We start from the raw sequence: 26,859 nt of genomic DNA, 5'->3' as shown, positions 1-26,859 counted from the left end.
GTTGTTTCAGATTCTATTTAGTTGTAAAGAATGGCAGCATATTCAACTGGATAAATTTGTGACATAATTGCTTCCTTCTTTTTTTTTTTTTAAGATTTTATTTATTTATTTGAGAGAGAAGGAGATCACAAGTAGGCAGAGAGGCAGACAGAGAGAGAGAAGGAAGCAGGCTCCCTGCTGAGCAGAGAGCCCAATGCGGGGCTCGATCCCAGGACCCTGGGATCATGACCTGAGCCGAAGGCAGAGGCTTTAACCCACTGAGCCACCCAGCTGCCCCAATTGCTTCCTTCTTGTTACCAAATAAGTGAAGACTTCTTTTTCCCCCAAGACTTTTTTTTCACATTTGGTTTTCTGCTCTGGTAGTAGTGAAAATATTATAAAATATTGTAAGTGTAGATTATCACTGTTTGGTAAAACTATGAGAAATACAAAGAATTAAAAGAAAGAATATTGAATTTCAGTTGTTGTTTTTTTTTGTTTTTTTTTTAAGATATATTTGACAGAGACAGAGGTCACAAGTAGGCAGAGAGGCAGGCAGAGACAGAGAGGGAAGCAGGCTCCCCGCTGAGCAGAGAGCCCGTTGCGGGGCTCGATCCCAGGACCCTGAGATCATGACCTGAGCCGAAGGCAGAGGCTTTAACCCACCGAGCCACCCAGGTGCCCCTAAATTTCAGTTTTTGAATGCATTATATTCCTGGACTCTAATTCTTATCATTAATTATAACACACTGTAACTTCTTCCTCAAATCCCTTTTTTTGGTAAACATCAAATTTCTATGATAAATTACTGATCTGTTGAAGGAAGCTTTATGAAACACTTCACATGTTAATTTGAAAGGAAAGATCCCTATACTATCGATGAAAATCTACTAATATCAGGTACTCGTAATGCTTGCCCAACCCTGTGAATATAGTGAAGCCCACTGAGTTGTACACTTCAAAAAGCCGGCTTTTATGGTACGGGATTTATAACTCGATAAAGCAGTTTGAAAGTCTTTCTGTGAAGAAGCGCCTCCATGGCTCAGTCTGACTTGGTCTTAACTCTTGATCTCAGGGTCGTGGGTTCAAGCACCATGTTGGGTGTGGAGCCTACTTATAAATAAATAAGTAAATAAAAATAAAATCTTCCTGGGGTACTTGGGAGACTCAGTCGGTTAAGCGTCTGCCTTCGGCTCAGGTCGTGATTCCAGGAATCTGGAATGAAGCCCGCACTGGGCTCCCTGCTCGACGGGGAGCCTGCTTCTCCTCCGTCTGCCGCTCCCCCTGCTTGTGCTGTCTTGCTTTCACTCAAATAAATAAAATCTTAAAAAAAAAAACCTTTCTGTAAAGCGAGTGTACCACCGATACTAAATCCTGATAATGTAACACACAGAAGTACTAGTCTAATGTCACTTATCACCATCAGTAAAAACTCCCCAATAAAGAATTCTCAATCAGAAGAAATAATCCCCAGACTGTAGTCCTTTTAGGGTAAAGTTGGTTCAGGTTCACTTAGAGTATTGTTGGATAACCTGTTTCGTTTTTATTTTCCACTTTTCACTCACGGAATTTTAGTTCAGGAGTGGTGAATTAAGGAAGTAAGGCAAAACTGACTGTTGCCGATGACGAGAGTCGGACGAGTTGCGGGAAGATTCCGGCTGGGGCAGGCGGAGGGCTGGAGGCTGAGCGCACAGCCTGTTCTCCAGTTACTCACAAGGTTGGGGTGAAGCTGGTGCCGTGAGGGGCCACTGAGCAGTGACACCCCATCGGAGACATAGGCCTGCCTCACGTGCTCGTCGTAGGTTCTTGGAGCCGAAGAGACTTAGAGCTGCTCATTTTGGAGCCAGAAGGGGCCATAGAGACCATTCAGGGTGTGTCCTTTACACACACTCCTCCTCTACTTCACCCTGAGCGCTAGAAGTCTCAGTGAGCTTGTTTTGAGGTTATTTGTTGGTAGAAGAGTAGAAACTACAACCCAAACCTTTTATAACCCAAGGTCATTGATCTTGGATCTTAAATGCTGTCTTTAACAACATTCCCTTTCTTTTTTCCTTTTTTTTCTTTAAAATTTTATTTATTTATTTGACAGAGAGAGACACAGCGAGAGAAGGAACACAAGCAGGGGAAGCAGTGGGCAGAGGGAGAAGCAGGCCCCCCGCCGAGCAGAGAGCCCGACGCGGGGCTCGACCCCAGGACCCTGGCACCGCGACCTGAGCGGAAGGCAGACGCTTAACGGCTGAGCCCCCCACGTGCCCCAAAACAACATTACCTTTCTTTTCTTCTCTTTGCTCTTAGGTGCTGAGTTATTTTCATCATCAAAAGAAAGTTCGTCAGGGAGTGGAAGAGATGCTTTACAGATTGTACAAACCCATCCTCTGGAGAGGACTAAAGGTACAGCTATTCGAAATCCATCCGTGTTAAGAGCGTGCTGACTATGGTTTTGGATTTATTGTGCTCTAATTCAGAATTGTGATAAGGCAGTATAAATAAGACTGGAAGCTGGGGGCTTTGTGAAATTTGGGGATAAATGTCTTTTCTTTAAAAAACATTTTTAGGCCTGTTAGACTGGGCCTCTGAACTGGTTTTGGCTGACTCCACGGCCTCAACGGTGGGAAGGGGGTCTGTCATGCCACGCAAAGCGGTGGAAACGTTGGGGGTCTGCGCAGTTGGGGTGGGCCATCCTGGCCCTCAGGACCTTCTGCTGACGACTGGCACACAGGATGACAGCCTTCCAGGGGGTGCTGGAGTGAACATGAGTCATTTTCACCATGGTAAATCTAGTGTTGGGAGAGAGAGTCACTATTTCTTAGTGACAGAAGGTGGACTTTGAGGCGAGGAATTAGGTCTTTTTTTTTTTTTTTTTTTAAAGATTTATGTGTTTTAGAGAGAGAATATGTGGGGGAAGGGGCAGGGGAGAGAATCTCAAGCGGACACCCCACTGACTGGGGAGCCCGGTGTGGGCTCCTTCTCATGACCCATGAGCTCATGGCCTCAGCTGAAAGCAGGAGTCGGAAGCTTCACCAGCTGTGCCCGCAGGTGCCCCCAAAACCCATGGTTTGTACTCTCTCTCTCTCTCTATTTTAAGTAGGCTTCACGTATGGAGCCCAGTGTGGGGCTTGAACTAAAGACCCTGAGATCCAGGCCTGAGCTGAGATCAAGAGTCACATGCTAACCAGCTGAGCCACTCGGGTGCCCCTGGGTCTTGGAATATCTGTCATTACCGAGCCAAGAGTTTGGTTTAGTTCATGGAAGGTCTAAGTTGGACCTTAAAGTTGGTCAGTTAAAAGATTGTGGTTGTCTTTAATTTGTAAGTCTGTATTGAGATACTTTAGAAGCATTATTTAGAAAATGTGCCTGGAAGCCTCTGAATATTTGCTCCTTCGACCCTGAAACACTCCTTCCTTGTTCCAGGCCCGAAACTCGGAAGTCCGGGCGAATGCTGCTCTGCTGTTCGTTGAAGCGTTTCCTGTTAGAGATCCAAATTTCAGTGCTGTCGAAATGGACAGTGAAATTCAGAAACAGTTCGAAGAGCTCTATGTACGTATTGCATGTGGCTGATCCGCTGTGATGTCCCCTCCCTCTGGGCCTGGTGTGGATGCTGGCTTCCCCCGTAACTACCTGTGTGCTGCTGTCGGACGGCAGGCTTTCTGGATCGTGACGTTCTTCACAGAAATCCACGTCCTCCCGGCGCCTCCTGTGAGAGCGTGGACCCAACAGTGTTTTATTCTTTTTCTCTTTGTCCCCTTGGAACATCTCATTATTTATTACTCTGTACGGTTTTAAATGTTTACGCGTATTCTTACCTCCCGGCACAGGTCGGCAGTGTGACCTGTGGTTACGGTAGGTCCCACGCAGGTTCGATTCCACTTCTTGATAGTTGTGTAACTTTGGGCAAGTCGCTCACTTTTCTGGGTCTCTCTCTGCGCTTCGGTGACGTTGGTGTTGCCCGTGGAGCAGTGTGGGTAAACACACTGTGGTGTCTTCAGGCAAGCCTGCGAGCGCCTGTCGCAGTAACTCGTCAAATGAGACGTGAGAACGTTAGGGTGCCGCAGTTGCTCCCAAGGGTGCTGTGGGGGCTCCCCCCAGCTGGAAAGTGCTAGCCTCTGCTTGTTTTCCTACGTTCCCTTACATTTTTGGGGCTTCCCAACGTAAGCTAAAATATACTATCTATTGTTGTAATTAGTAGAATAAAATTTTAGGAAGTGGTAACAAAAATGCCATGATAAAGTTGGTTATCCATGACATTCCTATAGCACTTCCTTTTGCTTGTTTGTTTGTTTGTTTGTTTTAAGTTTCAGATTTTTTTTTTGAGAGAAAGCGCAGAGAAGCAGACTCCCTGCTGAGTGCGGAGCCCAGTGCAGGGCTCAGCTCTAGGACCCTGAGATCACGATCCAAGCCAAAGTCAGACACTTTACGGACTGAGCCACCCCAGTGCCCCTGTTTGTTTGTTTGTTTGTTGAATGAAAAATCTCATGCACGCAGCAAGTTGAAGTAATAGCGTAACTAGTATGTGTAGACTGAGCCCTTCGCACGTACATACATATGTGCACGCACATGCACACAGTGCACGTACATACCCACACACCTGCCTATAGATGCATGTGCACCTCGAATGACAGTCATTAGTGTTTTGCTATAAGTGCCTTAGCTGCATGCATATTTACTTAGAATTCCCCTTGAGAATCATTAATTTTGTGGGGCTAATGTTGGTGGGCAAATCAAAACTAAATTTTGATAGTTTTTAGCCAAAAAACGATGAAAAACGTTTCCTCTATTTTCTTTTTCTCTCTTTTCTTTTAAAATAAAGATTTTATTTATTTATTTGAGAGAGAGAGAGAGAGCATGAGCTGGGGGAGGGGCAGAGGGAGAAGGAGAAGCAGACCCCCTGCTGAGCAGGAAGCCTGACTTGGGGTTTGATCCCAGGACCCTTAGATCGCGCACGACCTGATCCAAAGTCAGACACTTCACCGACTGAGCCACCCAGGTGCCCCAGTGTTTGCTCTTTTTAACCCAGGTGTCCAAATCCATGACGCTGATGTTTTCAAAGGTCTAAGTGTCTGCCTGGGGTGTGGTGACAGAGTGTGTGCCGCCTGTCCAGCCGGCGCGTGGGTCCTACGTCGGACCTGCCGTTTCTCAGACTCACAGGGTGTGTGCGGAGGCCCTCCTGCCTCTGAGTGGAGCACACGAGCAGTCCTCCGTGGGCGTCCAGCCGGGGCTCCTGAGCCCTTGTGCTGGGCAGCAGCACACAGAGTGACTGAGAGCATAGGGTCGCACATCTTGTTTTGTAGCCCGCTCCCCACAGTTTCTTCTTTATTTTTTTTATTATTATTATTTTTAAAGATTTTATTTATTTACTTGACAGAGATCACAAGTAGGCAGAGGGGCAGAGAGAGAGGAGGAAGCAGGCTCCCCGCTGAGCAGAGAGCCCGATGTGGGGCTCGATCCCAGCACCCTGGGATCATGACCTGAGCTGAAGGCAGAGGCTTAACCCACTGAGCCCCCCAGGTGCCCCCACAGTTTCTTCTTTAAACCTGGAAATAATATTCTGTTGGATTGTGATAAGGTCTCAATGAAAAGTTATATATAAAACATTTAGCTCAGTCCCTAACATTAAGATGACAGTGGTTATAGGTGAAGGGGATTACGAGTGCACTTGTCTTCGTAAGTACTGACTAATGGGGCACGTGGGTGTCTCAGTCGGTTGAGTGTCTAACTTTGGCTCAGGTCATGATCCCAGGACCCTGGGATCAAGTCCCACATCAGGCTTCCTGCTCCACGGGAGGCCTGCTTCTCCCTGTTCCGCTCCCCCTGCTTGTGTTCCTCTTTCGCTGTGTCTCTCTCTGTCAAATACATAAAATCTTAAAAAGAAAAAAAATAAGTAATGAGTAATACGTAGAATTGTTGAATCACTATATCGTACTCCTGAAGTAAATGCAACACTATGTTAACTACACTGGAATTAAAATAAAAAATATTATGTAAAAAAAATGACAATGGTTATTACTGTCCATAGGAACATTAAAAATATGTAAAGTGATGTGATTATGTAATAGAACATGAGGAACATATTGGTGAATCCTGTGTCTCTTTTACTAGAAACCAAGTTCTGGAGATGAAGTTCTAGAGATGAGTCTGATCTGATGTGGTAGACGAAAGGTGTGTAGGGAGCTGGTGGTCTCTTCGAGATGTAGATACTGTCAAATGCTTGGCGGCTTGGATATTAGAATATTGGCTAATGAATGGTGCAACTGTGTTTCTTTCTATTCCATTAAAAATCACTGGTATCGTAAATTGTAGAAATCTTACTATCAGGACATCATAGTTGGTAAAAGTATTGTACGAGTAAAAATGTTTCCGTGTTACGAAGGCTGATGTAATTTTAGCAAATGTGTAATATGTGCATGTTAATAAGTTTAAGAGGCAGGACCTATTAAATGTTTTACTGTGAAAATAAAACGTACCTAGGAGTGGAAAATCCTTCTTAGAGAAAACACCTAAAAGAGGTGCTGAGTCTTTGTCAGAGTCTAAGGAATAGACCATGTTAGGACTGGTAAGTGGGTTGTGGTTCTGCACAGGGGGACAGGGCTTCTCAGCAGATGGGGTTCCCCTCGGGTTCTGTGGCTGAGGGACAGGCAGGCCGGTGGCCCCAAGGTGACCGGATAGGGAGGGGACTCCCCTCCTGGTGGCTTTCTCTCCTTTCTTCTTTCCTCTGTGGAGATATTTGAGTTATTGCTGGCTTTTCTGAGCTCCTCTGTTTCCCTAAGGCCTTTTTTGAGAGCTCTTCCCTGGGAGGTGGTTTACGGTGGGAGCAAATGCAGTGAGCTTGCTCTCGGGAGCCCCTGCACCGTCTGTGTTTAGGACACCAGGTTTGGGCAAGTCTGAGCTTTGGAAGAGCGTAGGAATGCCTGGGTCTCAACCGTTTCTGCTCTTCCTTCCGTGAAATCTGGTTTTACTTTCCTCCTTGTAGAAATCCCTCATTGTAGGGGCGTCTGGGTGGCTCAGTGGGTTGAGCCTCTGTCTTCGTCGCAGGTCATGATCTCGGTCCTGGGATGGTGCCCCGTGTCAAGCTCTCTGCTCAGCGGGGAGTCTGCCTCGCGCTCTCCCTCTCTGCTCTCTCTCTCTTTTAAATAAATGAACAAAATATTAAAAAACAATCCCTCATTTCCAGTGTTGCTATTTCTACAACCTTGTCATTTTGGTCAGATTTGGGGGAGAGGAAGTAAGTGCTTATCCTAACTTGAAGACTTTATTTCCCCCTCATTACAGAGTAAGAATTATTTGTGCTTTTAAACTTTTGTAATAGAAAAGTGTGCACGTGATAATAGTCTAGTGTAATGAATCCCTGTGTACCCACGTGCAGTTTCAGTATTGACTGTTTCAGTGTCCGTGTTTACTGACCCGAGCCTTACCTATTCTTATTTCGAAGCAGATCTGAGGTGTCATCATTTTAACTCTAAATGCTTCATAGGAGTCGCTAAAACATGTGGCTTTTTATTTTTTATTTTTTTAAAGAGTTTATTTATTTATTTGACAGACAGAGATCACAGGCAGCAGAGAGGCAGGCGGGGGAGGGGGGAAGCAGACTCCCCACTGAGGAGAGAGCCCGATGCGGGGCTCGATCCCAGGACCCTGAGATCATGACCTGAGCCGAAGGCGGAGGCTTAACCCACTCAGCCACTTAGGTGCCCCAACATGGGGCTTTTTAAAAAAGCATAATCGTACCATCATTACAACTAAAGAAAGATGAAAAAGAATTCCTTAATGCTGTCAAATATTGGACGTTTATTTTTTTTTTAAACACAAAAAATTTTAATTCTTACTTTAAGTAAATTCTACACCACATGGGGTTTGAACTCATGACCCTGAGATCAAGAGTCCATGGTCCCCTGGCTGAGCCAGCCAGGCATCCCTGTGTCATTGCTTTTGAGTGATACTTCAATGACACTTCTCCCCGTCTTGTTTGAGTCTGTGTCTAAGTAAGAACCGTGCAGGTGATCAGTCAGTATATTGATAAGACCCAGTACTGGAAAGTCCAGTAGCCTCAATCTCTCTCTCTCTCTTTGGCTTACTATTTTTGTTGTTGAAGAAGCCAAATTATTATTTTGTTTCTTGCATTTTTTAAAAAAATTTGTTTTCTTTTAAGATTTTATTTATTTACTTGACAGACAGAGATCACAAGCAGGCAGAGAGAGAGGGGGAAGCAGGCTCCCCGCTGAGCAGGGAGCCCGATGCGGGGCTCGATCCCAGAACCCTGAGATCATGACCTGAGCCGAAGGCAGAGGCTTAACCCACTGAGCCACCCAGGCGCCCCGTTTCTTGCATTTTTAAAAATTATTTATTTACTTAAGAGAGAGCATGAATGTGAGCGAGAGAGCAGGGGGCAGGGAGGCAGAGGGAGAAGCAGCTCCTTGCTGACCAGGGAGCCCAATGTGGGACTCGATCCCAGGACTCCAGGATCATGACCTGAGCCAAAGGCAGAGGCTCACCTGACTGAACCCCCCAGGCACCCCGCATTCTGGAGCATATCCCTGTGGTGTTGTTATGACGGTCTTCTGCCTTTTGTCTTTTCCTGAATATCAGTAGCTGTAGAGTTGATCAGTTATTTTTGTGGGGATTTTGTTTGTTGTGTCAGATTCTTCATGGAGCTGTTGTGTACTTCCATCCAGAGAGATACACTGTCTTTCTTTTTTTAAAATATTTTATTTATTTGACAGACAGAGATCCCAAGTAGGCAGAGAGGCAGGCAGAGAGAGGGGGAAGCAGGCTCCCTGCTGAGCAGAGAGCCCGATGTGGGGCTCGATCCCAGGACCCCGGGACCACGACCTGAGCCAAAGGCAGAGGCTTTAACCCACGGAGCCCCCCAGGCGCCCCGAGATCTACAATATCTTGTTTCTTGTTGTATTTTTAAAGAGGGTGGAAGGGAGGAGGAGGAAAGGGCGGGAGGGGAGGGTGGGCAGAGAGAGAATCTTAAGCTGGCTCCGCACCCAGTGTGGAGCCTGACATGGGGCTTGATCTCACAACCCTGAGATCATGACCTGAGCTGAAATAAGAAACAGACACTTAATCGACCGAGCTACCCAGGTGCCCTCTCTCTCTTTTTCTTTTTTAATAATTTTTTTAAGACTTTATTTATTTATTTGACAGAGAGAGGGAGAGATCACAAGTAGGCAGAGAGAGGAAGGGAAGCAGGCTCCCCGCCGAGCAGAGAGCTGATGAGATCATGACCTGAGCCGAAGGCAGAGCCCTAACCCACTGAGCCCCCGAGGCGTCCCATCTTTTTGTATTGTTAGCAACCACTGATCACCATTTCCTGGTTTAATTCGTTAAGTAGAATTACCTTATTCTGGGCTTAGTGCATTACAGCATTTTAGAAATTCATGAAAGTGGTTTACATAGGCTGTGTCTGTAGGATCGTCGTCTGCATACCTCACTGAACGTGGGGATGGTATTTGAGACTCTGCTGTTGGCAAAGTCCCGTAGATGGAATTGACAGATAAGGTCCCACATGTGTCCGGATTCTCCTCTTTAAGTGCTCAGCTATAGAGATGGTCAATAATAAGAGAAATGTGAGTCTGACTAGGACCCGTGTTCCTATGACTTGAAATGTCTGCTACATTGTAAATGCATAGAGTACTAACGTGTAGAGCAAATACTGATATAAAGGGAGCTGATTTAAGATTTTTAAGTCTTTTCCCCCTCCAACTTACAGAGCCTGTTAGAAGATCCTTATCCAATGGTCCGTTCTACAGGGATCCTTGGTGTTTGTAAAATAACTTCCAAATACTGGGAAATGATGCCTCCAACCATTCTTATTGATCTCCTCAAGAAAGTAACTGGGGAACTGGCATTTGACACAAGCTCAGCTGACGTGCGCTGTTCTGTCTTTAAGGTAGTGTTTAAAATTACATAAGCAGTATTTATTTATCGTAGAATAATTAGAAAATACAGAGAAAGAGCAATTTTTAAATTACCTGTGATTCTACTCTATAGGTACGCTACTATGGACATTTTTGTTGTACATCCAAAGTAACAGTTTTAGAAACCAAACTGAAAGTGTGGGCTACGAAAAAGGCCTACTTGAATCATACCAGTTTTTGGTGTATGGCCTGGGTGGGTGGTGCACAGTGTTTTGTTGTGTGTAGTACTTAAAATTTTTAAAGTCATACAGTAAAATTGACTGTTTTGGTATACCATACGTACTTTTAACAAGAACCTACGGAACTGTCCTTTCTCCCATCATCCAGTGTCAGCGGTTATCAGGGACACATCTGGTCTGGCTTCATCTTTAGCCAGTCCATGGTCTCCCACTATTGATTACTTCAGAACTGTATCAGCTCGTCTATAAATAATTCAGTATGATGGTTAAAATATAAGGTCTTGTCCTATTTAATGATAATAATATCATAGTAATGTTGTGTGGTGGCAGGTGGTGACGACACTTACCATCATGAACACAGCATGACGTACAGAATTGTTGAGCCGCCCTGCTGTGCATCTGAAATGAGTGCCACATTATGAGTCCACTGTAATTCCTATAAAAAAGGGGTCTCTTTAAAAAACGCTTTTTCCTAATAAATGGAAAGCAAAGGTGGAGTGTATCAGATCTTCCAGCTGGTGACTGGTCTGAGCACGGGCCGGTCACACGACCACCTGTCTGAGGTGCGTGTGGCTGTGTCCCCACGATAGGGAGGCTCTGTGCCCTCTGACTTTCATGCAGGATGGAGTCAAGAAATGAGAGAATTCATGGGCTACCGAAAAGACGTGAAGGGATTGTTGGATCCGACACAAATTGGCTTTGGAGCTCTCTCCACCAGTAGTTGTTCTGTCTTTCATCTCTAAAAATCGTTTAAAATTTGGCTAAGAGAAAGCATTGCAGGATTATTTTATAACTGCTTTAATTTTGTTTGGACAGAACAATGGATGAACTGATTATCAGTGTTGAAACTTTACTAATTCATTAAAAGTAGGCTTTTTATGTGAACCTTTTAGAAAAGTGTTACTTTCTGTAGGTATATTTATTTGTTTCACTAATAGTTCACTAATAAGGATGAAACGGAATTTATTGTTTATGTTCTAAATTTGAATTGTTTATATTTCTCCTTTTTGGTAGTGTCTGCCAATAATTTTGGATAACAAATTAAGCCACCCATTACTAGAGCAGCTTCTGCCCGCGCTGAAATACAGTCTCCACGACAACTCGGAGAAAGTGAGAGTGGCTTTTGTTGACATGCTGCTGAAAGTCAAGGCCGTGCGGGCTGCTAAGGTAGGGCAGGCAGGACTTTATCACTGAAGAAGACAAAGTAATTTTAATTCAAGAGTCTTAGTAATCACACTTAAACTAGTCGTTGTCTGGTATATTCTGCCAATTTATTGTATCATAAAATTTTATTTTGTGATTTTCATTGAAGTTTCTAGAAATCTCATCAATGTGTGTTTTCTTTTTGAAAGACAATGTAAGCAGCCCCCACCTTAAATTATATTTTTATCATGTCTGTGAAAGCTTTTATTCAAATATTGTAATACTTGGCACTCAGTAACTACTTAAATATTACTGGGAGAACACCCTTCACCTTTTACAGAAGAAAGCAAGGAGATAATTGTGTTATGATGGACATTTTAACGTGGTGTTAAAGTGAGGGTCTACTCTTTTAGCTTGAGTCCTATCAGTTTTGGGCAAAGCATGTTAGTAGGAGGTTTTTAACTTCACTTGATAACACTGTCTTGTCTTCTTCCGTGCTGTAATTTTCTGAAATTTACTTTAAAACGCTGGTTTGTCCCAGCATAGAATTTGGGAGCGACCTGACATATCCGTTCGTGTAGGGTTAGCCACACAGACCTGAGGTGTGTTCATGCAACGGAAGAATGCCGTGTGGCTGTGAAAAGGAAGGAGCTCGTGCGGAAATTCCACGGGGATAAGAGTAAAAGCGGGGGTAAATGTGTGTATAGTGGGCCACCACTACATATGTATACATTTGCTCGGATGGTGTAAAATACTCCTAGAAGGAAATGAGAAATTAGTAACAGTTGCTTGAGGTGAGGGGGACTGGATGTCTAGGGATGGGGGACTGGGGAGTCCAGGATACATATTTTTTGTTTTTTTATGGTTTTTATGAATTTTGAACTGTGAGTTTTTATTAAAAACTACAAACCAGAGACTGTGTTACATGACCTCCACAGCACACATGCCCCAAGTCACATCCAAGTGCCCGTCCGTGGTCACTTTGTTGGCAGTCGTTGGACCGCGTGCGGTCTGTCTCTGGGCTCCGCTGTGGCCGATCCGCGTGTTTGCGGGTCCTCAGGCCCCCATGAAGTCCCGGAGCGCGCGTGCTCCAGCTTCATTCTTCCTGCAGAGCTGTTGGGCTGCTCTAGGTCTTCTGCATCTCCTTACATATTTTAGAATCAGCGTGTCCATTTTACAAAAAAAGCCAGCTGCAATTTTTTTCCCATTTGCTGTTCACACCTAATGAAAACTGAGTTGTTCTGAATCTGAGACGGAACTTTTGGCTTAGTGTGGTGTTTGCAGTGCAGGTTTGTTTGCAGAGGACTGTTGCGATGACTGATGAACGGAGAGAGGAGCGTTTTCTCTTTACTTGTGGGTCTACTCAAGACAATTGGGGGAGGCCAGGTAAGATGAGGACAGAAGTTCTTTGACCAGGAAGTTTGGATTGTAGGAGAGTAGCAAGAAAGAAAGCACAATGTTTTACTGGGGCGCTTCTTTCCGCTTCAGTCTCACCTGTTTAAAAGCCAGGCCCAGAGTGATTTAGCTGTGAGATCTCGGGGAAGGTTGAGAGGCGGCTCACCAGAAGTGGGGGCGGCTGATCGTCCCCCGTGTCGGGATGACTGGGGTCCCCCGCTGCACCGTCAGACGCCGCTCCTGTTTGTGTTAGTAATGCACACACTTAACATTGGAGCCAAAGACCAGTTACCGATTTGCTGTGGTCTTGTCTGTCGGAGAAACCAACCTGCTGGTGATATGTTTGGGTGAAGTAAAACCTCGGGTAATTGAAACAAATGACAGAATCCCGCGCCAATAGAATTGTTCTGCGTTGTTTAAGAAAAGTGAATCAAAGAAAAACAAGCTAATATGGGGAGTTTCTGGAAAGGAAGATGTGCAGGAAATGTTAGTTGTAAGAATCACCCCGGAACCTTGGCATTTGGTAATAGTGCCGATGGCTAGTTCGCATTCGAGATGGTGTAGTCTCCATGAAGGCTCACTGTGACTGGGGACAGACCGTGGAGAGCCTCTCAGGCTGGCTCTGTGGCTGGGGCTGTCGTGCTGGGACCTGGGATGTTTCTTGGTTCTCTCCTGCAGCCAGGTTGGAGCTCTGAGGTCTTGAGTCTTGAAGACACTTGCTTCCCTGAGTTCTCAAGTGGAGGCTTTCCCTTTTCTCTGGGATTTTTCCTTCCTTTGCTGTGCGTGTTCTGAAGTTGGCATTTACTAACGGCAGAACTGACCCCTGAGTCCTCGCGTGGAGACGGTGTGATGCTCCTGTCGAGAGCGCTGTCGGCCAGAGGGGCTCAACGCTGTGGAGCTGTCTGCCTCCGTTCCGCGTCAGCGCACGGCCGCACACCGTTGTCACCCATCTTTCTGTGATGTTGCAGGCAGCACAGTGCAGCAGGTGAATGGCGAGCCCATTCGTTGGCCACTTTGATCTTGGGTTGAATCTGTTTTTGCAGTGGTTGTGAAATCTCACGGCGAAGCTAGGTGTGCTTGAGTGTTTTGGCAAGTGTTATCTGCTGGCTTTGTCGTTAGCCACAGGTGTGGTGTTCAGGATTATACCTTAGGGCACCCACATCCACAGCCACACAACCAGTAGCCCATCAGAGCTGACAGGAAGGGAGCAGGGGAGGTGAGGGAAGAGGGACGTCGTTAGAGCCGCCGGACGGATCACCCTCAACACTGCCTTCTCCTGAACCTTGCAAGTACCGCCTCTCACCCCTGAGTAGGGGTCTCCCGTCGCCTCCCTGCCAGCTCACTTAGTTTGTACTTAGCTGGCGGTGGGCTCTCTCCGCTGAAGCCACCCGCCTCTGGTGGGGCAAGAGCTGAGAGCTGGGCCACCATACCGTCCTGTCTGCCTGACTCTCGGCTGGCAGCACGGGGTGTCCTTTGCCTCCCCAGTACCACTGTGAGTAGAAGTGTTTGGTGTCTTTGTTCCTGTGACTTTTTCAGAAATACCAAGAGGTGTCTAAGTGGAAGTGTCCCAGGAGGTTTCTGGGGAAGTGATCCGTCGCGCCAGATGCTCAGGGATTTCCTGCAAGGGGAGGTGTGGACGTGTTCTTCGGGATTTTCAATAGAAGGTCGTTATGACCTTGGCATGAACCATTTCAGTGGGAGTGGAAGCCGTGCTGCTGTGGGGTGAGGAAGTGGAGGTGGGGGCAGAGACAGGTCCGGGCAGGCGGGAGGGTGCAAGGAGACAGAAAACTCAAGCAGAGTTTTGTGGGGGAGGCTTTTGTTTTACGAGTTGGAAAGACTTGAAAATACTTAAGTGCTGATGACAAACATGCCGTTGAAAATACCGGGAAGGGGGCAGATTGTTAGAGCCAGGTCCTTGAGGAGAACGCGGTGGTATTTCCCTCATTGTGCAGAGCAGGGGACTGCCGCGTGTAGGTGTTTGCACAGGATCGCCAGCGGAGAAGGGACTAGGACAGGACTGGAACGCTTCACCCCTGGAATCAGCTTTCTTTCTGCTACCACGATTCTCTTGTCTGGAATGTCTTGCTTGGAAGCCCGGCCCTCTCCTGCAGGCGGTAGACAGCTTTGAGGCTCTTGAGCAGAGGGACTCTGGGACAGCTGTGGTCGCACAGCAGCTGTGAGGTGGGCAGGAGGAGGCCGGCGTGGTCGTCTAGGCAAGCTGGCCCCGGGGAGGGGAGGCAGCGATGCGCCCGAGGGGGCTGCCTGCTATGGGCCGTGGGCCAGGTCAGGTGCTCCCGGGGTTCAGGAGTGATGTCTCTGTGTCTCCGACATAGGGAATGGCGTATCCACGTTAGCTTTCTGGGTCAAAACTGTTGTAAATTTTTCTCTTCACTTTTCACATGAATGCACCAAAATTTATAGTGTTTTAGGAAGTTTTTAAATTATGAGACTGGTAATCATAGTTATCATTTGAGAGTTTACACTAAGCATGATACTAATTAGTTGTAATTAACCCTCCCAACAGTGTTATACTTTGTTTCCTTATAATGTCAGTGCTTTTTAAAATATGGATTTATTCTAATTTCTCTACAGAAGAGTCACGGTTTCTGGTACAGTCATTTAAAATGAGTTTTCTTGAATATAAAGATGAGTTCCTTTTTGATTTTTCTCAGGAAATTTTGCTTAAAGTATTTTCAAGATTATAGAGACAATTGACTATTTCCTGTGTGTATGCTGTACACAGTTTTGGAAAATATGCCCCATGGAGCACATTTTGGTTCGTCTGGAATCAGATTCCCGGCCTGTGTCTCGGCGCCTGGTGAGCCTCATCTTCAACTCTTTCCTGCCTGTGAACCAGCCCGAGGAGGTGTGGTGTGAGCGCTGCGTCGCGCTGGTGCAGATGAACCACGCGGCGGCCAGGAAGTTCTACCAGCACGCCCACGAGCACACCGCCTGCACGAACATAGGTGCGGGACGCCTGCGGCTCAGAGCTCGTCATGTCGTCTCCCCAACGCATAATTAATGTCACGTGTCCTCAGTGTGGCTCGTATTAATAAGCTTCACGCTTTTAGTGCATTTCTTAATGATTTCCTTTAAAATAATACTTTTAATTGTTTGGGACTATGATTTTACTATTAGATATTTCTGTTAAAGAAACATGTATATTAATTACCGATTTGTTTTAACGTTTTAGCAAAGCTGATTCATGTGATTCGCCATTGCTTAAATGCCTGCATCCGGAGGGCTGTGCGTGAGGGCCACGAGGGCCACGAGGAGAGGGAGAAGGAGAACGTGAGTGTGGTCAGGCTTGCCCTGGCTGAGCTGCGCCTGCGGCCCTGTTACCTCGAGGCAGAAAGGCCCCCGTGCCCCGTGGCTAGAGAAGGGCAGAGCACTGGCATTTCCATAGACTGTTACATTGGCAATATTTTGATTTCCCGTTTATTTCTTCAGTATTGATAGATAATTCAGTGGATTATTGTAGGGGATCATAAATAATGTTTTTGAAAGAATTGCTCTATATCCTTTGTAGTTCATTGTGGAGTTTGGGTAGGATTTCATACAGAGGAAAATTTATTGTTGGTAACACCCTGTCCCGAATTTTCTCGGCCTTAGGCTTCTCTCTATGTTTCAGTTCGGCCTGGGTGTCGCGTACACCTGGATTGGATTCTGGATGTTACCATATTTTGTAATTAATGGGTGTTAGTGTTAAGGATTTACTCATAGCCACTGCTGTGAGATTCTACTAGAAACATCTGGGGGTTGAATTTCTAGGAATGAGGTTTATTTAGAATTGTCTTTTCTCCCTCCCTACCTCCGTCCTTCCCTCCGTCCTTCCTTGTCTTCCTTTTCTTTCAGAAAGAGAGAGCACAAGCAGGAGGAGAGGCAGGGGGAGTGGCGGGGGGAGGCAGGGGGAGGCAGAAGCAGACTCCCTGAAGAGCAGGGAGCCCGATGTGGGGCTCGATCCCAGGACCCCAGGATCATGACCTGAGCAAAAGGCACTTAACCAACTGAGCCACCCAAGGGCACCTAGAATTATCTCTTAAAAAGTAATTAAATTGGGGCACCTGGGTGGCTCAGTCTGGTTGAGCCTCTGACTTCTGATTCCGGCTCAGGTGATGACCTTGGTCGTGGGGCTGAACGTGAGTCCGCTCTGCTCTCAGCTGGGAGGTCTGTTTGAGATTCTCTCTCTCCCTCTCCTACTGCCCCTTCTCCTGCCTGGGTGTGTGCATGCACATACACTCTCTCTCAAATAGGTAAGTCTTTAAAAAAAAATTGAAAATTTTTTAAAAAGGAGTTAAAGGGACTGGTTAGCTGTTATTTCTTCAGAATCCAGAGGGACCACTTACAAGAAATTGAAGACTCAGACACATTATTTATAAGCGGTATCTTAAGCTTTTAAACAAGCTCTCATGCTCATGTACATCTAAACTAAAACTTGGGGGTAGTTTTGTAGTACACAAATAGATTAGGTAACCAGCCTTTAAAAGAAGGTGCAAGAGGCAGTCTGTCCTTTTGCTGCGACCTAGTCCTGCACGTGGGCCCCAAGGTGAGGTCCTTTCATCAGTCTGACCCTGCCTCAGTCCCAGCCTGCGTCCCACCGCCTCTGACACAGGCTTTTTCTAGGAGAGACTGCCTGGTTGGCTCACAGGTCTCACGCTGGCCTCACGGCTCCTGCACACATCCCAGGGACACCTGTGCCCGTGGGCTCACAGCTGGAAGGCCACCACTCCACCAGCCTAGACCCTGTTAAAACAAGTCCTCGTCTCTATCCCAGTCAGCGACACAGGTGTGGAATTAAGGAGAAAAATGCACAGAAAGAGTGGAACTGGGTTTCATCCTGACCGTGGACCGCGGCTAGTAGTTGCAACCACTCACAGACCTTGGCCTGGATTTGGAAAGCCTTCCACCCAGGGCATTTGGAGTTGGTTCTGCTTTTATTTTGGGTGGAATTTAAGTTCCTCTTTTCAGGGTTTTCCCCTCAGTATGCAGATTATATGGGCAGAGTTTTTCAGGAAGGTGACCGCAGTGCCCTATATCTTCAGAAACCTCCGATGGAGACGCCGGCATGGCGGCCTCACTCCATGGTTCTGGAGTGTGCGGTCTCGGTGTGGGAGATGGTGGGAGTGAAACGCAGGAGTGAGCACAGCTTCTCTCAGGGCCACCACTGTGAACTCAGAGTGACGGTGAGAACGGTTTTGCAGAAGAGCAGAGACATAGTTTGTGAGGTACTCGTTGAGAGGCTGTTACATTTTGTAAATTTTGAAGGAATCCTCCACCCCTATTATTAAAAACTTAGGTATTATTGAGAACGCTTGCATCTTATAACACCTTGGGTTAGTTTCTGTACCACTTGAAAACACAAGAGTTTAGAAATATGTAGGTCCATTATAGTTTCTGCCAGATAAGAAATACACTTTGTCATGTGGATATTCTCATTCCAAGAATGTTTATATGGCTAAAAGCAAAATTTTTAAAGTTGTTCTTTTACTTTTTCTAATTGCTAACTATTAGAAATCAAAGATGTTCTCTGCTAAAGTAAAAAGTTGGCTTCCAGCTTAGAAACTTAGCACATTTTTGTAAGGAAGTAGTGGTAGCTTTTTCATGAGACTTTAATGATAAGGCTGCTCTGCTAAACATTGGAATGGGAAAAAGTAAAATTAATTGCAGAATGGAATTTTGTCAATCTGTTACTTGTATCATTCTTTCAGTAGTTTCTAAGCCTTTAGTAGTTTTATTTCTTTTTAAATGTGTCCATAGCTCATTCAGAGTATTAAGTGCATAATGAAAAATCTAGCTTTGGGGCGCCTGGGGGGCTCAGTGGGTTAAAGCCTCTGCCTTCGGCTCAGGTCATGATCTCAGGGTCCTGGGATCGAGCCCCGCATCGGGCTCTCTGCTTGGCGGGGAACCTGGTTCCCCCTCTCTCTCTGCCTGCCTCTCTGCCTACTTATGATCTCTCTCTGTCAAATAAATAAATAAAATCTTAAAAAGAAAAGAAAAATCTAGCTTTATGTAGAAAGTACCTTTGCTTTTCTGTGTATTCCTTAAATTTCTTTTATTTTTTTTAAAAGTTTATTTATTTATTTAGGTAAACTCTGTAGCCAACGTGGGGCTTGGACTCACAACCCCGAGATCACTACTCACATGCTTTACTGACAGCCATCTGGGAGCCCCAAGTTTGTTTTCTTTTAAACTATCTTTTTCCATTGTGTTTGAGTAGATAGCGTAACAGTACCGGTGCCCGAAATGAATCTTTTGCATCTCAACGAAGTCGCTTTTCAGGAAATTGTCTGTAGTGGCTCTTTGCAGGTTCAGACTGCCTTTGGTACAGTCCCGTCGTAGGGCTGGCTAGCAGACGCCATCATTGTGGGCGTGAGCTGGTTGTGTTCTGTGCAGAAGACTTGCCGGAGGGCATTTGTGGCTTCGGTGGAGCACTCAGAACACAGCAGCAAACATTGCTCACGGCCAGCAGAAGCTCAGAAGATGTGCACGATGTGTTATTTTAGAACAAACTAAGGAAGCCAGTGATTGAGTGGGAGTCGGTCATCGTCGGCCCTTACCAGGCCTGCAGGTGGAGAGGCTGGCGGACAGCCTGGGGTGGTCTGATGGGCTGAGTTTGTAGCTGAGTTTCAGTAGCGATCGCATCTAGGTAAATCCCTCCCTCCTCGCCCCCAGTCTGTTTACATCAGAGTTTATGGCAAGAAGTGACATCTTGCTTGGCAAGGATGTGGAGAAAGGGGAACCCTCCTGCACTGTTGGTGGGAATGCAAGCTGGTGCAACTACTCTGGAAAACAGCAGGAGGTTCCTCAAAAAGTTGAAAATGGAGCTACCCTACGGCCCAGCAATCGCACTACTGGGTATTTACCCTAAAGATACAAACGTAGTGATCCAAAGGGGCACGTGCACCCGAATGTTCATAGCAGCAACGTCCACAATAGCCAAACTATGGAAAGAACCTAGATGTCCATCAACAGATGAATGGATAAAGAAGATGTGGTATATATATACAATGGAATACTATGCAGCCATCAAAACCCTCCCAAATCTTGCCATTTGCAATGATGTGGATGGAACTAGAGAGTATTACGCTGAGTGAAATAAGTCTATTGGTGAAAGATAATTATCATACAATCTCCCTGATGTGAGGAATTTGAGAGGCAGAGTGCGGGGTTTCGGGGGTAGGGAAGGAAAAAATGAAACAAGATGGGATCGGGAGGGAGACAAACATGAAACTCTTAATCTCCTGAAACAAACTGAGGGTTGCTGGGAGCTGTGGGGGGAGGGATAGGGTGGCTGGGTTATCACATTGGGGAGGGTATGTGCTATGGTGAATGCTGTGAAATGTGTAAGCCTGATGATTCACAGACCTGTACCCCTGGGACTAATAATACATTATATGTTAATAAAAATAATTAAAAAAGTGACATCTTGCAACAATTCAGAAGGTAGAGTAGAAATATACTCTTTACTTGCATATTATGTCCCTAAAGACAATAGTTTATACATTTTGATTTTTAGATGGTTTTTAATTCATATAAAGTGTTGATTGAAAGCATATAGGGCTCATTTAGCATTTATTTCTGGAGTGGGCTTTTAAAGGCATTTACCTCTACTAGAGACTTTCAAATAGAAGATAAAATCATTTTCACGAAATGAAAATAGACTTGATACGCTTTACGTTTCTGCTGCAGATTGGGAATTCTGAAATGCACTTCTTTTAAAGTTAGGGTTGTTACAGTAGTTGTTGTGACTTGATTCTTTCACAATTGTTCATCTCTCAGGTTCTGGACAAAACCCTCTCTGTAAGTGACGTTGCGTCTATGGCGGGTTTGTTAGAGATCGTCGTGATTCTCTGGAAGAGTATTCACAGAAGCATGGAGAACAATAAGGAGGCCAGAGTCTACACCGTCAACAAGTTTGCTTCCGCGCTCCCTGAGTACCTGAAAGTCTTCACGGTGAGATGCTCGCCATTGCACGCCGCGTAAGATTGCTTTTGTGCAAAATTAGCCGAGGTGCCCCACATGCTCGTCTGGCAGGACCTGCTTGGTCCTCCGTAAGGCCGGGGCGGGGGGTGCTAAGCCAGTGCTCACCTGGCAGAGGGAGTAGCCTCCAGCCTTTCCAGAGGGTGGAGACCATGTCTTCCCGCCTCATATCGCCAGCACTCAGGGAAATGTGCGGGTAAGTGCTCGGTTTTTCTGTCTTCGTGGTCTGTGACACCATTTGAGAATTTAGTTCGATCAGCTGGGAATTGAGAAGGAAGAGTGAGCGAACACACCACCACAGCGGCTGGGTGTTGTGGACGCTCTGAGTCATTTGACGGCGCACCGCACGCACATGGGTTTCTGAAGGGTGTGAGGTGTGTCTGCGGGCAGAACCATGCATAGAACTTCTAACTGGGTGAAGGAAACCTGTTTCTTGACTTTTTACTTCAGAGGGAAGTTCATTTTTCCAAAGCAAGTAGAAGTAAGACTGAGCTAGAGATGAAAATGTACTCCCAATTACAGAGGAAGCAAAGCGTGGTTTGAATACAGATTGGTCTTAGGTTTCGTGAACCGTCCTTCTCAATGAATTGTACTTCTGGGCTCTTCCAAACCTGCTTGTATGACCTTGATCCCTGAGCTGTTTGAGCCACATTTCCGTGACTGTCAAGTCTCTGAGCTTCACTGTGTTCCTGAAATGCAACTGTGACCTGTTCAGGAAGGTAAATAATCTAACTTGCCAAAGTCATTAGTGCATTTCAAAGCTCAAATAGTTACACTGGACTGAGAAGCCAGCGTTATCTCAAAATTCTCAGACAACAACACAGAAGCCCATGGAATACTGGATGAGAAGAGAGATGAGCAGTGTGGCCTGCAGGTGTCTGGGGACCCAAGGAAGGCAGTTAATTAATTCAGTTAATTTCAAACGATCTGGCAAGAGAGCTTCTCTGTACTCAGTTGCTCTGAGAACATTGTGGTCTTCTCTATAAATGAATGAACAGTCTGTAATCCAGATAGGGCGGAATTAGTGGTAATTATCAGTCTACTTTTGTAACATTAAGAGCACAATTTTTGTGTTGGGAGTTGGGGGAGGGGTGGGCCCACTCCGACTGAACGCGGAGTAAGTACAGATCAAATTTCGATGTTGTCCCTGGTTCTGTCTCATGTATGTTTTGGGGGAAATTGTTAATTTTTTTCTGTTAGAGTCCACCATCTCTTATTCTCCCAGGCAACCAAGGATATTTTCTACTAAGTGTTTTTGGTTGAGCCTGGTCTACTTTTTGTGTTGTGGTGTGGCTCTGGCTCCTTCAGTGCTACCGCGGACGGGGTGCTGTCGCGTGCCTCATGCGGTCCTTCCAACGGTGCCCTCCCCTCCTGCAGAGGAGGAAACGGACCTCTGTCCTGCCTCCTTGCTCTCTGCTGACCCAGCTGGTAAAACTGTGGAGTCTGGTTGGACCTAGATTTGGCTTGGTGGCTCCTAAGCCTGTACATTTTCCATAAACTCTATTGTCTTTCCAAAGATTTTCTTATTATTTATGGAAAAATTTTTCTTTGACTAGTTCATTCTCTTGACATTTGTTTAGGATACCAAGTGTACAGAGTTAACTTTTTTCTCCTTTAATCAGTATATATATTTTTTAATTTAAAAAATATTTATTTATTTGTCAGAGAGAGAGTGAGCGCACAAGCCGGAGGAGTGGCAGGCAGAGGGAGAGAGAGATGCAGGTTCCGTGCTCAGTAAGGAGCCCGATGTGGGACTCGATTCCAGGACCCCGGGACCACTGAGTCCCCCAGGTGCCCCTCAGTATTGTTTGTAAAATAGAAGTCAGTGCCTTGAAAGCCGAGGATTTACTGTCCACTCTGCATACTGATGCACCCCCCAGGATCTAGCTTGGCAATTCATACACAGTAGGTGCTTAATAAATATTTGCACAAATTAATGCATCGCACAAAGTGGTAAAATGTCATTTAAAACTTTGAAACTGCTTCTCAAATATGAGGCTCACCGGTAGGTTTAAGGTTCCCATTGAACACTGAAAGGAGTGCTCTAGTTCCCACTGAGCAGCTCTGAAGATGGGTTATTAGGAAGCTGTGTGGACAGCCTTTCAAAATGTCATTGCGTTTAAATACCCCTTTTTCCCTCTTTTTGTGCTTTTAGGATGATCGCTGCAAGGTCCCTTTGTTCATGCTCATGTCCTTTATGCCAGCCTCCGCTGTGCCCGCATTCAGGTATCCTCTCTCTCTCAGAGGGGTCGTGAGTGGGAACCCGCCCGTCGTGCTCAGTTACTAACGTGACTTTCGGCAGACTGTCACGCTTCCGCTTTAAGAAGTGGCGGTGGTGGCGGGGATGCGGCAGGATGCGGTTCCCAGTGGGCGCCGGAGGTGCTAAGGAATATAGGAAGAGCCTACGTGAGCTAAAATTTGCCCCTTTAAAATCTGGGGTGTTTGTCCAGGCCAGCGTGAAGGGACTTCGGAGTCATGCTGCCCACGCGTGCCTGGCACGGGGCCTCCTGGGCTGAGACGTGCTGAGGGTGCAGGGTGCCCTTGGAGGGTGCAGAGTGGGCGCGAGCCCGGCATGGAGGGAGGCGCGTGAAGAGCTGGTGGTTTTCTGCCGTGCTACCTGCAGACAACACTGTGGGGACAACGGTTGAATAAGACATAATATTGAAATAAATTGTACCTGTTTTCCTTTCCCTTTTTAAAGGTAACTACTAGAAAATTTTAAATGACCTAAGTAGCTTGCTTTTGTGCTCATGTTGTATTTTTCACTGCATGGTGGTGTTCTAGAGTGTTGGTTATTATCTCAGTAAAGAAGACTCGTTTTTATTCATATTTATGAAAAAAATTAATGTTTTGAGGCTGAGCAAAAATTATTTCCAAAAAGCTAGGCATCTTTGCTCTAGAGTCCGATGGCGATGACAGAGAACAGAAAAGCCAGGGGGTTTACGGACCTGGCGTGTCCTTGGTAACTTAATAACTCGCATCAGGCTGCCGTGACTTCCGTGTTCTCAGGCTGCGGGCAGGCTCAGTGCTTTGTGTTGGAACTTACCCTGTGTGGTCATCGCGGGAAAATGTGTGTTCCTGCGCTGGGGAGTGTCCAAGAGTTCCTACGATAAGAAGGCCTTATGTACCCTCAGTGTTTAGCTTCCTTATTTTTTTCAACTTTTTGAGGAATGGGACGCTGTTACTGAAATGATAGATCTCATTTTATGTATTTGACATTTTCAGTTGTGGTGTGATTTCCACATTAAGAAACCAAGAGGAAGGAGAAGCGGACAAGCGCTATAATACTTTGCTGGACTGTCTCTGCTCCTGGGGACACGTGGGACACATTCTGGAACTCATCTGTGACTGGCTGCCGGAGGAACAGCCCCAGAGCAAGGTGTATTTCTGTCACGTTTCTTTAAAATTGCTGAATGATGATATGTGTGTGTGAGAGATGGTATGCTTTCCTGAGAACACGTTGTTGTTGTTGTTAAGATTTTATTTATTCATTTGCGAGACCGAGAGAGAGTAAGTGGGGTGAAGGGCAGAGGGAGAAGCAGGCTCCCCGCTGAGCAGGGAGCCCGATGTAGGGCTCGATCCTGGGACACTGGGATCTCGGCCTGAGCCGAAGGCAGACGCTTAACGACTGAGCCACCCGGGCGCCCAGAGCATGTGTTTCAATTGTCAGTTTATGGCTCTGTTCTTTCAGAGTAACTCAGCATCTAAACGGAAAGTGCAAATCCATGACACACGCCCGGTAAAACCGGAGCTGGCCCTGGTTTACCTAGAGTACTTGCTGACGCACCCGAAGAACCGACAGTGCCTGCTCTCTGCTCCCCAGAAGAAGCTCAACCACCTTCTGAGAGCGCTCGCACTGTCCAAGGTAACTTAAGAGCAGACACGGACACCATGCACGTGAGTCCGTGTAAGTAACTTGTGCGAGAGACAAAGGAAGATTTCGGTTTTTCATACTCGGAGTATAAAGTCTTTCCCGCTGGAAAGGCGTTGAGAGCCATCTAACACACTTCCTCTTTGCAGACCAGGACAGGACACGCAGGTGGCTCACTGGCGGGGCGGGAGGGGCGCCGGTTGCGGCTTCCGGGCCCGTGGGCAGCCCTCCTTCTCAGAGCGCACCCGTCTGTAGGACGACTTCTCCCCACACTTCTCTCACGTGGAGAGGGGAACACGGGCTTCCCCTCACAGTCCTTGGCAGGCGTTTCTAGGAATCTTTGGAGGGTGTCCCTGTGAATTCGGTATTTCCTTTTTCCTTCCTGGCTCTCTGGCTCTCTCCAGGGCCAGCCCTCAAGAGACCGCCTCGGTGACCGTCGCTGGGGTGGGTCACGCCAGGGCCAGAGCTGCCAGCGCTTCGCTGCCGGGTCAGATCGGGAAGGGGAGGGAGAGGTCTGAAGGAGGAGGAGGAGGCGCCAGCTGTCCAGGGGAGGAAGCGGGCCCGGCCTGGATAGGAGGTGCCGGGATTTTGCCGCTGGACTAACTAGCGCGGGGCACTGGCTGTGCTGCTGTCCCACGTAGGGCTACCTGTGGGCTCTGGGAAAGATGGGCGGGTGCCTTCCCCTTCGGACTTTCCTAGTAGGGGCACAGATGATAGCCCCACCGACTAATGCTGATGGGACCTCCTCCCTCTCCACGTGACGGCCGGACACAGGCTCCCAGCCGTTTCCCAACACAAAGGGACTCCTTTTAGGGTACGGGGTTAGGGAACTGTGGGCAGGCTGGGGCTCTGCCCTGCCCTGCCCGGGCGGTGAGAGCCTTGTTACTGGGTGGAACGGCCCCGCCTTGCTCCTTCCTGGGACCGTCTGTGCTCATAGCCCCCGGCTGGGAGCAGGTCACAGTTTGCTCCAGGGGCAAATGCTTTGCGTTCTTGATCTGATAGTTCCTTGAGCAGTAACTGTGGGGAGTTTTTATCTTGTCCTTCAGAAGGGAGGATCTGCTCCTGAACAAATATTACGCTATATGTTAGCTAACTAGAATTTAAATGAAAATGAAAATTAAAATTAAATAAAATTAAAAACTAAAAATAGTAAATTGCGTGAATAGCATAGAACGGAGCATCTGTGGGGGAGAGTAGGGGAGAACTATGTCTCTCGGACGGTTGTGTGGTGTCACTAAAGCCCCTCCACCGTCCCAGTGTTACCTTCCAGCGGTCGCTGTACGGCAGCCTCTACAGGTTGTGCTCACGGTGTGGCGGCCACACGTGGGTGGTGACTGAGAAGCTGGCACACGGCCACAGACTCTTGTACTTTGCAGGCGGATCTGGAATCCATTTTACAGTTGCCGGGTGGGAAGCCTCCCGGCCTCAGCGAAGCGGTGGCCCTGCGGGCTTTCAGCCTGTACTGCCGGCTCAGCGTCCACCTGCAGCACCAGGTGAGTCTGGCCCCGGCTGCGCGACGATCGCGGAGCCCGCTGGCAAAGCCGGTCCCGTTACTGATTTGTCTTTCTGTTGTTGGACAGTTCTGCTCCGAAGGGAAGGTTTACCTGTCCGTTTTGGAAGACACTGGGTTTTGGTTAGAAAACAAAGTTCTGTCTTTTATCCAAGATCAAGAAGAAGAATATCTCAAGCTTCACAGGGTCGTTTATCAGCAGATCATCCAGGTCAGAAGTCCTACAACATGGAAACCTTCTCTTCCCCAAGTGTGTGCTTCCATATTCTCTGTTTCAAAGCTGTGACTTTGGACGTGGTGTCGCTCTTCCGCGGTGTGGTGTCAGTTCAGCGTCCAGAGTCTGTCCTTTCCCAGCACGTACACCACGTAATTCTCACGGAGTTCTACAGCATGTAATAGGTTTTCGTTAACGTTTGTGGAATGACGTAAAACGGGTTTCCGGATTTCTTATGAAATAGAAATGAGAACCAATGTAACTTTATGAAAATTCCCTTGTAAAACACCTTTATAAATACTTGCTGTAGGAGATAACTCGTAGTCCAGCCAGATGTTAGACGCTTTACCAGGCTGGATTTATTCCCCTTTTGTGGCTCTCAGTTTCTTGGTAAGTCACACCAGCGCGTCTCTGTCTCTTGCAGACCTACCTGACAGTCTGTAAGGACGTCGTGATGGTTGGCCTTGGTGATGATAAGTTTCAGATACAGCTTCTACAGTGGAGTCTCCGAATCATGCAAACAGGTACGCCGCATCTATGAAAGGACTCGTTTAGAGCAATGGATGACCAAACCAGTCCCTCTCACCCTCTCTCGCGTTGCTGATTGGGACTCTTGCTTTCAGGGGACAGATGTGTAACACAGCCTGGCTCACACCGAAACAGGGATTCAG

At 46.8% G+C, this 26,859-nt stretch overlaps 1 protein-coding gene across 2 annotated transcripts in view; it reads left to right on the top strand.

Moving 5' to 3' along the window:
• NCAPG2 (non-SMC condensin II complex subunit G2) overlaps nt 1–26,859 on the top strand; it is a 65,355-nt gene that overhangs the window by 20,894 nt on the left and 17,602 nt on the right. For both annotated transcript variants that reach the window (XM_080819121.1, XM_080819122.1), the window contains 13 exons: nt 2,275–2,370; nt 3,391–3,516; nt 9,689–9,868; nt 11,090–11,242; nt 15,357–15,579; nt 15,807–15,904; nt 20,393–20,566; nt 22,749–22,819; nt 23,819–23,972; nt 24,285–24,458; nt 25,841–25,957; nt 26,045–26,185; nt 26,613–26,712. In XM_080819121.1, the coding sequence (XP_080675247.1) occupies nt 2,275–2,370; nt 3,391–3,516; nt 9,689–9,868; nt 11,090–11,242; nt 15,357–15,579; nt 15,807–15,904; nt 20,393–20,566; nt 22,749–22,819; nt 23,819–23,972; nt 24,285–24,458; nt 25,841–25,957; nt 26,045–26,185; nt 26,613–26,712 (1,807 nt within the window). The remainder of the gene's footprint in view (nt 1–2,274; nt 2,371–3,390; nt 3,517–9,688; nt 9,869–11,089; nt 11,243–15,356; nt 15,580–15,806; nt 15,905–20,392; nt 20,567–22,748; nt 22,820–23,818; nt 23,973–24,284; nt 24,459–25,840; nt 25,958–26,044; nt 26,186–26,612; nt 26,713–26,859) is intronic.

The sequence above is a fragment of the Martes martes genome (genome assembly GCF_963455335.1).
Source record: "Martes martes genome assembly, chromosome: 11".
In the NCBI taxonomy this organism is placed as follows: domain Eukaryota; kingdom Metazoa; phylum Chordata; class Mammalia; order Carnivora; family Mustelidae; genus Martes; species Martes martes.
The sequence above is the reverse complement of the archived record's forward strand: the minus strand, read 5'-3'. Positions and strand labels throughout refer to the sequence as shown.